General features: G+C 36.8%; 1 protein-coding gene across 3 annotated transcripts in view; it reads left to right on the forward strand.

Annotated features, from left to right (window-relative positions):
- The window catches only part of FAT1 (FAT atypical cadherin 1), a 170,871-nt gene that overhangs the window by 129,473 nt on the left and 28,081 nt on the right, over nucleotides 1-13,317 (forward strand). For all 3 annotated transcript variants that reach the window (XM_074228791.1, XM_074228793.1, XM_074228792.1), the window contains exons 11-16: nucleotides 599-795; nucleotides 4,154-4,307; nucleotides 5,194-5,427; nucleotides 7,083-7,472; nucleotides 11,571-11,785; nucleotides 12,595-12,732. In XM_074228791.1, coding sequence (XP_074084892.1) covers nucleotides 599-795; nucleotides 4,154-4,307; nucleotides 5,194-5,427; nucleotides 7,083-7,472; nucleotides 11,571-11,785; nucleotides 12,595-12,732 — 1,328 coding nt within the window. The remainder of the gene's footprint in view (nucleotides 1-598; nucleotides 796-4,153; nucleotides 4,308-5,193; nucleotides 5,428-7,082; nucleotides 7,473-11,570; nucleotides 11,786-12,594; nucleotides 12,733-13,317) is intronic.

Raw genomic sequence — 13,317 nt, forward strand, 5'->3', positions numbered from 1 at the left:
TAAATTGTACAAAGCCAACAAGTCACAGTTTTCAGGGATCAAAAATTCTGGAGAAATAATTTATATGTAAAAATAAAAAAAACAACTTTAGTTATCAAATGAATTATAAAGAGTTGGAAAGAACACATTTCAAAATATATTTCTGGTTCTATCATAGTATTTTTATTGCCTGTACAGGCTTAAATTTGTTTTTATTAGATTGTGTTTCATTTTTTTAGTTCTCTCCACATTTCAATAATATATATATATATAATATATATTAAATGATTTGATGATTTTTAATAGCAAGACTGCAGATGTAGAGCTTAAATTAATTTTCAGTAGTTTTTTTGGTGCTTCCTTTTTGGGTACCACACAATATTAAAAGCATTTTTTAATGTGTTCCCCCAGCACCTTCTAAAGTATCTCACAATAGGCCCTTAAATAAAATGCATGTTAATTGATTCATTCTATATTCATTATTGACACAAAGATAACATCTTTATATTTTCATTTATAAAAATATCTTGAATTCTATTTAAACAAAGCAGTATCTTCTATTTAATTTATGTGTTATTTCAGCTAATTTAACAATATAATTTCCCCCTTGAAATTGTAGGAGGAGATCCATTAGGACAATTTGCAGTTGAAAATATACAGAATGAATGGAAAGTCTATGTGAAGAAACTTCTAGACAGGGAAAAAAAAGACAGTTATCTTCTAACCATCACTGCAACAGATGGCACTTTTTCTTCAAAAGCTGTAGTGGAAGTGAAAGTTCTTGATGCAAATGACAATAGCCCCATTTGTGAAAAGGTATGAAATTCACCTAGTAGATGCATTCAGCATCTATTTAAAAATTAATTTTGTGCTTAGTCCTTGAATTATTCAAGTGTGAAGAAGCAAGAGTTGGCTCTTTATTATACTCAAAGATGAATTTCATTTAATATCTGAGAAGATGCCAATTGTTATGCCTAGTTACCATCTTCAGTTTTGATTACCAGGTTTGGAGCCTAGCTTTGTGAATAGTTACTGATTTGTCCTTAGGCATATCTTCCATTTTCATAGTGATCATGAGTTCTCAAAAACCATTTCTGGCAGGTTCCTTTAGTAAGAGGCCCCAGTCTGAGTCATTGAATGAGACTTTGTACCTCTCATCTGAAGACCACCCCAATTGAGATTTTTTTCACTTAAGTGATGACTGCTTGGTAAAGAATTATTTTTAGCCCAGGAACTTAAAAAGACCAATGAACTAAGTGGTAGAAGGATTCACAGCTTTATTGACTACCTACCTATCCTTTTTGAAAGCATGGCCTCTTCAAAGTATTATAGAACTGAGTCGAGCACTTGATAGTTTTAGAGGAGTTGGTATCACAAATTTTATTTATTTCTTAAATTTTATAAGATAGACACCACAGGTGGAGTGGGAGTAGAGGATTCTTCAGAAGTTCTTTAGCTTTGAAAAATGACAATACCATGTCAGACCTTAATGACCTTAGAAGTCATGTAATCTAATCCCCTGATTTTACAGAGAAGAAATCTTAAACCCAGAACATGGAAGACCATGCCTTAAAATCAAGCTATTATTTTTTGACAGTGCCAGAACTAGAACTCAGCACCCCAAACTATCCAACAGAGGTTTGCTCAATATATTTAATTTATCTGTGTGAGTGAGAATCAAGAAAAACAATAAATCATTTGGCAAGGTCACAGCATTATAAAAAACTACAAATTTCATCATCATTATTATTCAGTGCTTCAAATTAATTCAGCAGAAATTGAAGCCATATCCTTGACAGGACATTACTAAATGTTTCTGGATTACATGGTTGAGCTAAAAGTAAGAATGTTGGTCTTGGAGTCAGAAGACCTGACTTTAAATCATCCTCAACATTTACTTGGTGTTTGAAACTGGGCAAGTTACTTAATCGTAGTTTGCCTGTGTTCCTTCATCTGTAAAATGGGAATAACAATAGTAACCATCTCCCAGAGTTGTCATGAACCTCAGATGAGTATGTTTGTCAATGGCCTGTTTACTTCTTTCCTCTCCTTTCTTACTTACAGAACTTTATCTGGATCTTTGCTTCTCCTCTATTTACATTATTACTTTTCTGGTATTATTTCTACCCATGATGTATCCACCTCTGCGCAGGACTGTTTAAGCTCTTTATTTTTCATCTTAGCACATCCCAAATGTCTAGCCCAGTGCCTGGAACATTATTGCCTATAATAAGTGCATAACAAATGATGGCTGAGTTAAATTTAATTAAATTGAACACAGCCCTTGCTGACGAGCATTGTAGAGGAGACTGGTTTAAAAACCCACTAAGGTGTGAATTATAGCAAGTTAGCCATTTGGAGTGCAAATGAACCCTAGAATTTTTCAGCTTTGAACTCTTCCTTTTATAGAGAGGACATGAAGCCCAAAGAATTTAAGAGACTTATCTGACAAACTCAGGTGGCAGAATTTGGATTCAAACCCAATCCTCTGCTTTGATTTTTCTCATAGCAAAAATGGGAGATAATATTACTTTTACTGCATATCTCACCAAGTTATAATGAAAAAAGCACTTTGGTTACCTTGAAGCTATGGGAATGTCAAGTATCATAACCTAGTTGCTGGAAATAGTGCATAAATGGAGAACAAGAAGTGACGATGTATCACGACTGTGTGGACCAAGCACAGGATCGATAGTACAAGCTGTAAGGAATGATCACCATGGACCAGGAACCATAGGGAAGATTGCAGAATGGGGATGGTCTTTGGGTTTAGGCAAGAAAAGCTGAGAAGAAAGGATTTCAAGCAGAATGAAGGACTTTAGCAAAGATATGGCAGAAATGTGTTTGGGGAATGATGGGTAAACTAGATTTGCCATAGTTAAGGATTCATTTCAGGGAATAATGAGAGTCCATGACTATCAATAAAAGTCATTTATTTAACATCAGGGAGATTCCAGCCAAAGGTAGAGATTGCCTATTTGTTGGGTATCTGGTTTACCTTCCTTTCTCCAACCATTCTCTGCAATTGGAATCTCCAGAACATGACTGGAAAAATGACTTGGGTTAGGAATTGTCACATGAATAGTACAGAAGACAGGTGAATTGGGTTTAAGGATGTTGATTGAGAGAATAGTGTTGGACATTGTTGTTGATAAGGTCCAGATTGAACTCAGGAGTCTGACAGTATGGGAGACCAGGAAGGGGTCTCAGAAGTGGAGATCAGAGTGGTGAATAGGAGAGACTTGTTGTAATCCAGGTTGAAAGCAGGAAACAAAGGACACAGGAAAAACTGGGGCTTTGTGGAAGGTGGGGCTCCTTCTAGAGGGTTGTTGACTGAGTCTAGGAACAAGCCCTCATACATCAGAAATGAAGATATTTTTCCTGTTTCATCTGATATTTTCAGTGTCTTTAGCTTTTTTTCACGATTGTGACATCACTTAGTAGAACAAAATGTGTTCAGTATTTGCAAATGTCTTCTTGATGTTTTACATATAAAAATATAGACTATTCTTTTGCACATGTTATTTCTGCTATAATCTCCAAAATATATAGAAGTAACGACTAATTGTATATACTTATATGATTATAAAAAATAAATAGGTATTTTTGTGATTATGAAAATTCAGTATGTTCAAAATGTAATTGGGGCAAAACGGCTATAGAAAACCTAAGTAATAAACTACTTTAACCTATTAGATTATGCAAAGATATTTTTGATTATATTTTCATTAATATAGAGATTTCCTACTTAGGAAACTGTCTTTATCAGTGCAGATTGACATCTAGAGGTGAAGTGACTTATTCAGGGTCATGTACTAGCAATATGTGGCTTGAACTGAGGTCCCTTTGACTATGAGGTAAATGCACTCTCTCTTCCCATCCAAACTATATCCTGAAATGTAAATGCAAATTTGTATTCCTGGTTAAAAAAAATCATCCTCACACCTGCCCAGCTGCTTATTTTGTTTTGTAGTTCCAATAAAGTTTATCAGGTATATAATGTTTAATTAACTTGCTCAATAGTAAGAAAAATGTAGAGATTTTAATTTTTAGCAGTTACTCTTTTAGTCATGCCTTATTAACTTTCACTGAAAAATGATTCAAGCATTTCCCTCCCACCCTAATCCTCAGTAAATATTACAAGTTCATTTTTTTTCCCTTTCAAATATTTTAGAGTGCCTACTCAGATACAATTCCTGAAGATACTCTTCCTGGGAAACTGATCATGCAGGTCTCTGCTGTAGATGCAGATATACGTTCCAATGCTGAACTTACTTACACATTGTCTGGTCCTGGTGCAGAAAAATTCAGACTAAATGCAGATACAGGTAAAAGATGATTGCTGCAAGTGAACTGCAACTTCTCACAAAGTCAAATACAATTAATTAGGTCATTCTCAGCAATCATACTAATAACTTTCTTGTTCTTTTTATGTGTTTTGTTTTGATGTTACATAAATGATATTTTTAAGTCCAAAAGAGTCCATGTAAAGAAAAAAGCCAAGTTAAATAACAATCTCCATGAGGCCAGTTTGTTTTCATTGACTTTCTAACAACTTACTCTTTTTTTCTTTCAAGTTAAGTCATACCTTAAGTTTGCTTCTTTACCCTTTTATTACTGAAATTCTTCAATATTTTAACTTGATTGACTGTCTTGAGGTAAAACATGATTATCAATTAGCTATCATAAGCCAATAATTTAAAATTCTCATAATTAAAAAAATTACAAATGATATTTTAGTTTTTAATTGCTGAAATCTTCACCCTTCCTAATTTTACTTCATTAAATACTCTATCACTAATACTATTTCCTTTAGTATTTTCTCAAAGAAGTAGTCATAAATGAACAAATCTGGGCTTTTATAGTGGATCTTATGATTCTGTGATATATAAAAATATAATTTTTGGATAAACTAAATAGACATTTTACTGGTAGAATTTTAGAAATTCATAAGAGGCCCTTGATTTGAATCTTTAAGATAAAAACCCCAGCAACTGGCACACAGTTTATGAACTTGGGACTCATCAGACTGGTGCAGCTGTTCATTCAGATAGAGACAAAATTGTTCACCAAAGGAAGGCTATTTATTCAGGTAGTACATATGCAGAAGCACAGGGAGGAGGGTGACAAGCAGACATAAGATTATAGGTGACTAGCAAAAGTCTCTTAGATTTCAAGTGAGTCTCTTTCTTTAGCGTACTGTTTGTTTTTTAGGTGAACTGAAAACATTTGCCCCCCTGGATCGTGAACAGCAAGCAGTTTATAATCTTTTAGTCAAGGCTACAGATGGAGGAGGTCGATTCTGCCAGATGAGGATTTTCTTCATATTGGAAGATGTCAATGATAATGCCCCAGAATTCTCTGCTGATCCTTATACCATTACAGTGTTTGAAAACACAGAACCCAAGACACCATTGACAAGAGTACAGGCCACTGATGCAGATGCAGGTATATAAATAATAGATTAAAGAAGCAGGTGGTGGTGCACTGGAGAGAACACCGGGCTTGAAGTCAGGAAGACTGAGTTCAAATCTATCCTCAGACAAGTATGCATGTGACCTTGGATAAATCTCTTAATCTCCCTTTGCCTCAGTTTTCTTAAGTGTAAAATGGAGATAATAATAGCATCTACCTTGCAGGACTCTTGTGAGGATCAAATAAGATAGTATTTGAAAGCTTACCTAGCACAGTGGGTGCTACATAAATAATTGTAAATGTCTTTCTCTGCCCTTTTGGATCATAGATGGACAGGACTTTGGAATTCATTGGTTCCAGCCCCTTAATTTCTCAGGTGAAGAAACTAAAGTGGCCTAATGAATAAAAGTGTTGGACTCAGAGACTGGACATATGAAATCCTGACTCTAATTACTTAGGTATCACCTTTGTCAAGTCAAGTCACATCACCATACATCCTGCTAGGTGGTCCTTGTGTTACATTGACAAAAATTGTAAAGAGTATTGTATTTGATGTGACAAGCATCTTGGCTTACCTCTTGCTAGTTATATGTCCATTAGCACATCATTTAATTCTTCTGAGTAACAGTTTTGTCATCTGTAAAATAGAGATGATAATGCTTTTACTATTTACTTCTCAGCACTCTTATGAGGAAAAGGGTTTTGTGAATGTTACAACACTATCAAAAAAAAAGTGAGTTCTCATCATTTTGCCTGGTGTTTTATTCTTACGCTCTAAGTGATGTTCTTTGAGAACCTCAAATGCTACATAAATGGGAATTGTTACTATGGAGAATTTAGCTTCTTTTATAGGAGAATGACAGGAGCAAATTATGTCTTTTAGTATTTAACAACACCAGACTTAGAGAAACGTCAAATTTCATGAAGCAAATTATAATATCTTCTAAGAACAGTACCTCAGGTCCTGGCAATTTAATTTCAGAGCATTTTGACATGAAGTTTAAGTTGTATATTTTCTTGAATGCAGCACTAAAGAGTCTGAGAATGGCAAAGAGAGCAATTATTCATCAGTGAAATTAGTTATATTGAATTATTAAGGATGGCTCTGTAGTTTGCCTCAAAATTTGACACCCCACTGTACTGAAGATTTCCAAAGAACTTAAATGATTTCTCAAGGTGGTATTTGAGATTCTTATAAATAAACATCAGGAAAAGCTGGTTAATTTTGATTAGTAAACCAAAAAGCTAATTTTTTTTTTGGTGTGCTTTTGTAGTTACAAGAATAAATGTAGTTGGTTAGTTGCTGTCCTTTACTCTTGAAGAGGACCAGTGTGATATGACTGTATTAGAGTTGAGGTACAGTATAGCTGATTAGACCAATATGAATTCAGAATGCTATACTGTGGGTCAAGGATAAATAATCCATGTGAATATTTGGGATGGAGTCTCTTAATTTAGAGAAAATAAGCCTAAGATTAACTTTTAATATAAATATTTTTTCCTTGTACTTTTTTAAAGCCTGCTTTTGCATAATCATTGAAGACCCCCCCACTTCCCTTAGAATTCCGAGAAAGAACTTTTTAATAAAGTATATTAAAATGCCAAGACATTCCTAATTTGCTTTTATTTTTAGATACCCTCATATATATGCATATAATATACATGATTTTTTAAAAATTTTTGTTTAGGATTAAATCACAAGATTTCCTACTCATTGGTGAACTCTGCAGATGGGCAGTTCTCCATTGATGAATCATCTGGAATTATCCGTTTGGAGAAGCCTTTGGACCGAGAGTTACAGGCAGTGTACAATCTGATTTTGAAAGCTGTAGATCAGGGCATGCCAAGAAGGCTGACTGCTACTGGCACTATTGTGGTATCTGTTTTGGATATAAATGATAATCCACCTGTGTTTGAATATCGTGAGTATGGAGCTACAGTGCCTGAGGACATCCTTGTTGGAATGGAGGTTTTGCAGGTGTATGCGGCCAGCCGGGATATTGAAGCCAATGCAGAAATTACTTACGCAATCATCAGTGGCAATGAGCATGGGAAATTCAGTATTGATTCCACAACAGGTAACTTAGCACATGTCACAAATGGAAACCTTCTAGTAGTCCACCAAATAGATGGCTTCTTATGGGTATGCCTCTTAAATTACAGGATGCATCATTTATATTTTATATAATTATGTATTTTATATATAATGTTTATACAAATCATACATTAATATATGAATGCATATTTGCGTCAGAGAAAACAATTTGAATTGAAATAGTTACAAAAATATTTAGTGGGGTGGCTAGGTGGTGCAGTGGATAAAGCACCAGCCCTGGAGTCAGGAGTAACTGGGTTCAAATCTGGTCTCAGACACTTAATAATTACCTGTGTGGCCTTGGGCAAGCCACTTAACCCCATTTGCCTCGCAAAAACCTAAAAAAAAAAATTAGCAAAAAATGTTTAGGGCCCCCATATTAATTTCTGGTTTAGATGAATTAATCTTTTTTTAAAATGCTTTTCTTAGGCATCTACTATGAGGTATCTACTTACTTTAGCTGTGCTAAAATGCTTTTACAAATTTTGCTTCATTTGACTTGAGACAAACAAAGGTTAAGGGACTTGTCTAGTGTCAGTCTGAGGTGAAATTTGAACTCAGCTCTTCCTGAAAGAGACAATTTAAAAGACACAAGATACTAAGCTTGTTCATTTGTTTTTTAACCTAAGTAGTAGCTGAAAAGGAGACAGGAAGATTCTTTAAAAGTCTTAAATTATGTGGCTAAGAAGAAACTATCAGTCCGGTATGGTTGATTTACTTTAAAACTATAAAGCAAAGTAATTCTATGACAATATTAATTGTCATTAGAGCATTGGTTAGAACTTCTGCAAAGTTGCCTCAATCAGGGCTGGAGAAATAGAATGTAATTGAAAACAATCTCCCTTCTTAGCTACCTGTTTTTCTCCACGGGAATTCATCTGATAAGGAAATCAGCCCTCCTGATGAGTCATAGGTTTCATCCTCTATAATCTAAGTTTCTGTAGAGGTTAGTGACTGTTCCTCCAAGTGATATGGTCCATTATCATTAAAAGCCTGCCTCTAGCATTTGGAATATTCTGAATCACATTTTCTGGTGAGCTGCCGGTAAGGTAAATGATTGGATGTGACTTCAGCATATGTCTTCTGTCCTCTTATAAAGTATCTGTGATCCTCAGAAGACTGTAAAATGTGCCCTAGTGGAAATGAATTTCACTATTCTGGCCAAAACGTCGTTTTTCTTTAAGTTTAAGAGAATCAGTCAGTCAATAAACAATTATTAAGCATGTTGCACCTTGCTAGGCAAAGTAAAAAAGAAAAGATAGCTTATGCTATCTGGAAAAGCAATATATACACCATGAAGTAAAAGCAAATTCATACAGAATATGTACAAACTAATTTCTTAAGTGACACTAGCAATTAAGGGACAAGGAAAGATTTTATGTAGGTGGTAGCTCTTGGCTGAACTTCAAGTACAGTAGATGCCTTGTTTCATATTCCTTCCCTCCATCCCTTTCTTTTTCCTCTCTTACTTTCCTCTTTTTTCCCTTCATTTTCTTTTGCTCCCTCCCTCCTTCCTTTCTCCCTTCCCTCTCTTTCCTTCTCCCTTTCTTCTTCCCCTCCCTCCTTCCTTCCTCCTTTCCTTCCCTCCCTTCTTTCCCTCCTCCCTCCCCTCTTTCCTTCCTCCCTTCCCTCTCTCCCTCCCTCCTTCCTTCCTTCCTTCCTTCCTTCCTTCCTTCCTTCCTTCCTTCCTTCCTTCCTTCCTTCCTTCCTTCCTTCCTTCTTCTTTCCTTTTATTTTTTTTAAATAAATGAGAGCCCAGAGAAGTTAATTGACTAACTCTTGTGGGTTAACAAATCATAAGGAATGGAGCCAGATGTTTAGCTCAGGTTCTTGGCCTCTTAAGTCTAGCCCCCTTTTGTCTGCATTGCTTCACCTCTGGCCCCTCCTTTCTATTCCCATGGTAAGAATCCTCATTCAGTCTTCACAGCTTCCTAGCCTCTCCCTTCTCCAGTCTCCTTTACTGTTATCTGCATCCTCTTCCTCTTTCTTATGCATTACTCCTGCTTCTGAAAACTTAATCAGTCTTCACTGATTATCAGATAAAATCTCATTCAGTGTCTTGGGCTGGACCTCAACTTCAGACTGCCTTTTTGGTTTTATCTTACACTGCTCCCCTTCAGAAAGCCTGCACCCCAGTCCAAGTTGATGCTCACCATCCTTTATTCTTCTCCTACCCTATTCTTCTCCAGGCTGTTGCTTACAACCACTACCACTATCCCCATGCCCCCTCCAGCTACAGGAGAATGAAAAAGACAAATGAAAAATATATTAGACACTTACTTTGTACTAAGCACTGTGATGATTTTGGAGATACAAATGGAAAAATGAGACAGTCCCTTGTCTTAAAGAGCATGCCCTCTTATTGGGGTAGCTAATAACTAAAAATTTCAGCTGCAGGGTTTGATCACCCCAGAGTCCTAAGAGTTCACATTAGGGTGAATGGCAAGCCCCAAGGGTCCTTAGGGCAAGTCACATGGCAATAATCAAAGCTTTGGGAGACATCAGCTGGGGGCAGGTGGGGGGGTAGATGATAAGGTCTGGAGAGCATACATTTTTCGGAGGGGAAAATAGCCTTCTTTATGGGTCCCTGTGAATGTTTGCTGCACAGGAAATAGTGAGCCTGAGGAAGCTGGGATTCTGGGCACCCTCTTGCAGAGGGGAGGATGGAGGAGGGGAGTGGAGGGAGAAGACAAGGAGAAGACAAGATGAAAAAGGAGCACTGAAAGTAAGACAGAGGGAGAAGAAACCCCCAGGACACATTAGACCTAAATGGAGAGAAGGTAGCCTGGGGAGAAGAAAGCCCTAATCTGCCTTCCTCCAAGCCCCTCTTAAGGTAGGGGGGAGGAAGAAGAGCCCTCCTGATGTTTGTGGACTGAGGGTGATCTCCACTCAGGGAGGATGAAGGTATGCACTGATATACTATCACAGTTTGTTGAAATCTTTTTCTTCCTTCAAGGACCAATTCAGGTACCACCTCTTCTATGAAACCTTTTCTGATTGCTTCATTTGAAAGTGATTTTTATCTTTCTGTCTTCCCAAAATGATATCCCCTCCTATTAATCTTGTAACCCTCTCTCCCTCTTGAAGGCAGAGTCTATATCAGTTAGTGTGACAATGGATGTTTCTTAAGTACTTATGGATCAAACACATATATATGGGTCATATATGGGTCAAACACATAAGAAAAAGGGACTGCCTTTTTTTCATTTTATCCCAGTTCTTTAGTATAATCCTTGCGGATACTTCATGTTATGGAGCCCTAGCCTCTCCAAGCTGATTGCAGGCTATGCAAACCTTCTTACTGTGTCTGCTACAGGCCAATCCACCTTCCTTTTGACAATAGACTATTATTAGAATCTTCCCATTCTTTGTTGCTACCATTTGGAGCTCCCTTTCAGTGCTTGCCTCTTAAAGACCTTTCCAGATTCCTCTAGTTGTCAGTGTTCTCCATATTTAGTTTCCACCTAGCCTCGTCTCATCTCTAGTGCTAGGATACAAACTACTTGAGAACCAGAGCATCATGTTTTTATCTTTGTTTTCCCAGCCTCTATTATAGTACTTCCCATGGAGCAGGCTCTTAATAAATGTTTGTTGATTGATTCACTGTTGAACTGAGTTGAGTTTTAGAGTCAGAGATGAAGAGGAGAACCCAGAAAATAGATTAAATGTAATGAAATAAAAATTATGAAAATAGTGGAGAAAAGGAGGCAGGTAAGAGGCACAGAAAAGCCCCTTGTTGAATGTTCATACTTTCAGAGTATTGTATTTGAAAATGAAAAATTAAGTGGATGTTGTGAAGAGATTCATTGTAACTGAATATTTTGAGTGTGTTTAAAAAGTCAAAATTGTCTTAGTAAAATGGTGTTATCCCTTTAACAATTTGGAAGTATTTATAGGGGAAGGCTAGGTGGCGCAGCGGATAGAGCACTGGCCTTGGAGTCAGGAGTACCTGAGTTCAAATCCGGCCTCAGACACTTAATAGTTGCCTAACCATGTGGCCTTGGGCAAGCCACTTAACCCCATTGCCTTGCAAAAACTGAAAAAAAAAAAAAAAGGTATTTATATTTGATTTCCTTTATAGGAGCCATTTTTATTATTGACAACTTGGATTACGAAAGCTCTCATGAATATTACCTGACAGTGGAAGCCACAGATGGAGGCACACCTTCTCTGAGCGATGTTGCCACAGTGAATATTAATGTTACAGATATCAATGATAATACCCCAGTGTTCAGCCAGGACACCTATACTGCAGTGATCAGTGAAGACGCCATGCTTGAACAGTTTGTTGTCACAGTATGCATTACTTTTTTATTCCCCTTCTTCCATGATTTCTTTTTTGTCTTTGTAAGAAATTCCTACAAGGTTATCTTGCTTGCAAACTATATGAAGACATTAAAATATTATCAGTACATTAACTGATATTTGGCTATAATTATAGTTATCCCTTCCATATTTTGGGATTAGGAGTATGGCACACACCCCCCCACACACACTATCTGGAAAAGCCTCATACAGCTTTTTGGCCCTTCGTTTCCCTTAGTCTAATTTTTTTTTAATCTTTTATGGGCTGTTTACAGTACCTTATTATAAAATTTGAATTAAGCATTTTGGTCATAGGTTCTGTGTCCTCTGCTGGTCTCACGTCATCTGTGGCTCCTACAAAACTCTTCAAATATTTCCATTTAATTTCTTCTGCTGATCTGTGATATATGGAAAGTCTTGATATGGAAGGGATAACTATATACACAAATGGGGCATTGTGTCGTGAGGTGGTTAAAGAACTGGCCTTGGAGACAGGAAGATCTGGGTGTGAGTCTCACCTCAGATACTGATTCCCAGTGCTTGAGGCCTGTCTTTAAGATTAAGTTGGAGAGAAGGTGGTGAACTCTATTGGTAGAGTTTTCTGACCTCATAGTTCCCTAGAAAAAGAAAATCATGATAGAATCTTGTCATCCTTGGTATGTATGCATCTTTGAACACACACAGAGATGCATGTATGTATACAAATGTATACATATATATACTTCTCATAGGATAAGTGTGTTTGCTGGTGATCAGTCCATCTCCAGGGTGATTATAAATAGAGTTTTGTTGTTCTCTAGGTTATGGCAGATGATGCTGATGGACCTTCAAACAGTTATATTCACTATTCAATCATAGATGGCAACCAGGGCAACCCATTTACTATAGATCCCGTGAAAGGAGAAATAAAAGTGACTCAGCTTCTAGACCGGGAAATGGTAAGAAAACCATTGTTGTTGTTTTTGGGTTATAAGGCAAGCAACAAATATATTTGATGAGTACCAGCTTTGTGCCAGCAAGAAACTATGCTTGGGGCTGTGAAAAGCTCCAAGTATTCTCTGCTCTCAGGGAGAGAAGCTATCAGCACACTAGAAGAAAAATAGCAGTCCCAGTGTTAAATGAGAGGAAGTGCATCCAAGAAATGGCACAAAGTAGTCCATGGTTTCTTGTCAAATGACTTGTAAGAAGTACTCAAAGGTGAGAGGAAGGAGAGATCACTCTCAGATGGAATGGTCCAGAGAGGTTTCTTAGAGGAGAAGGCATTTGAGCTAGGATTTCAGGAATGATTTGGAATTAGAAAAGAAAAAAATGGAAGAGAATATTCTAGTAGTGCAGAGTTTTGTCAGGTTCTGTTTGTAACATCAGGTACCTAATTTTGGCCTCTGAGAAGAAAGATGATACTCCAGGTGGGGATTGAGACACTGTTTCCCATATGACCAAGTGTTCTTCTTTCTCTTTCCTTTTTTTTTCTTGCTTAACTGTACCAGAGATGGTTCTATTTCTGGAGGGAGGGAAAGGAATAT

Source organism: Macrotis lagotis, chromosome 3 (assembly GCF_037893015.1).
Source record: "Macrotis lagotis isolate mMagLag1 chromosome 3, bilby.v1.9.chrom.fasta, whole genome shotgun sequence".
NCBI classification, from domain to species: Eukaryota; Metazoa; Chordata; class Mammalia; order Peramelemorphia; family Peramelidae; genus Macrotis; species Macrotis lagotis.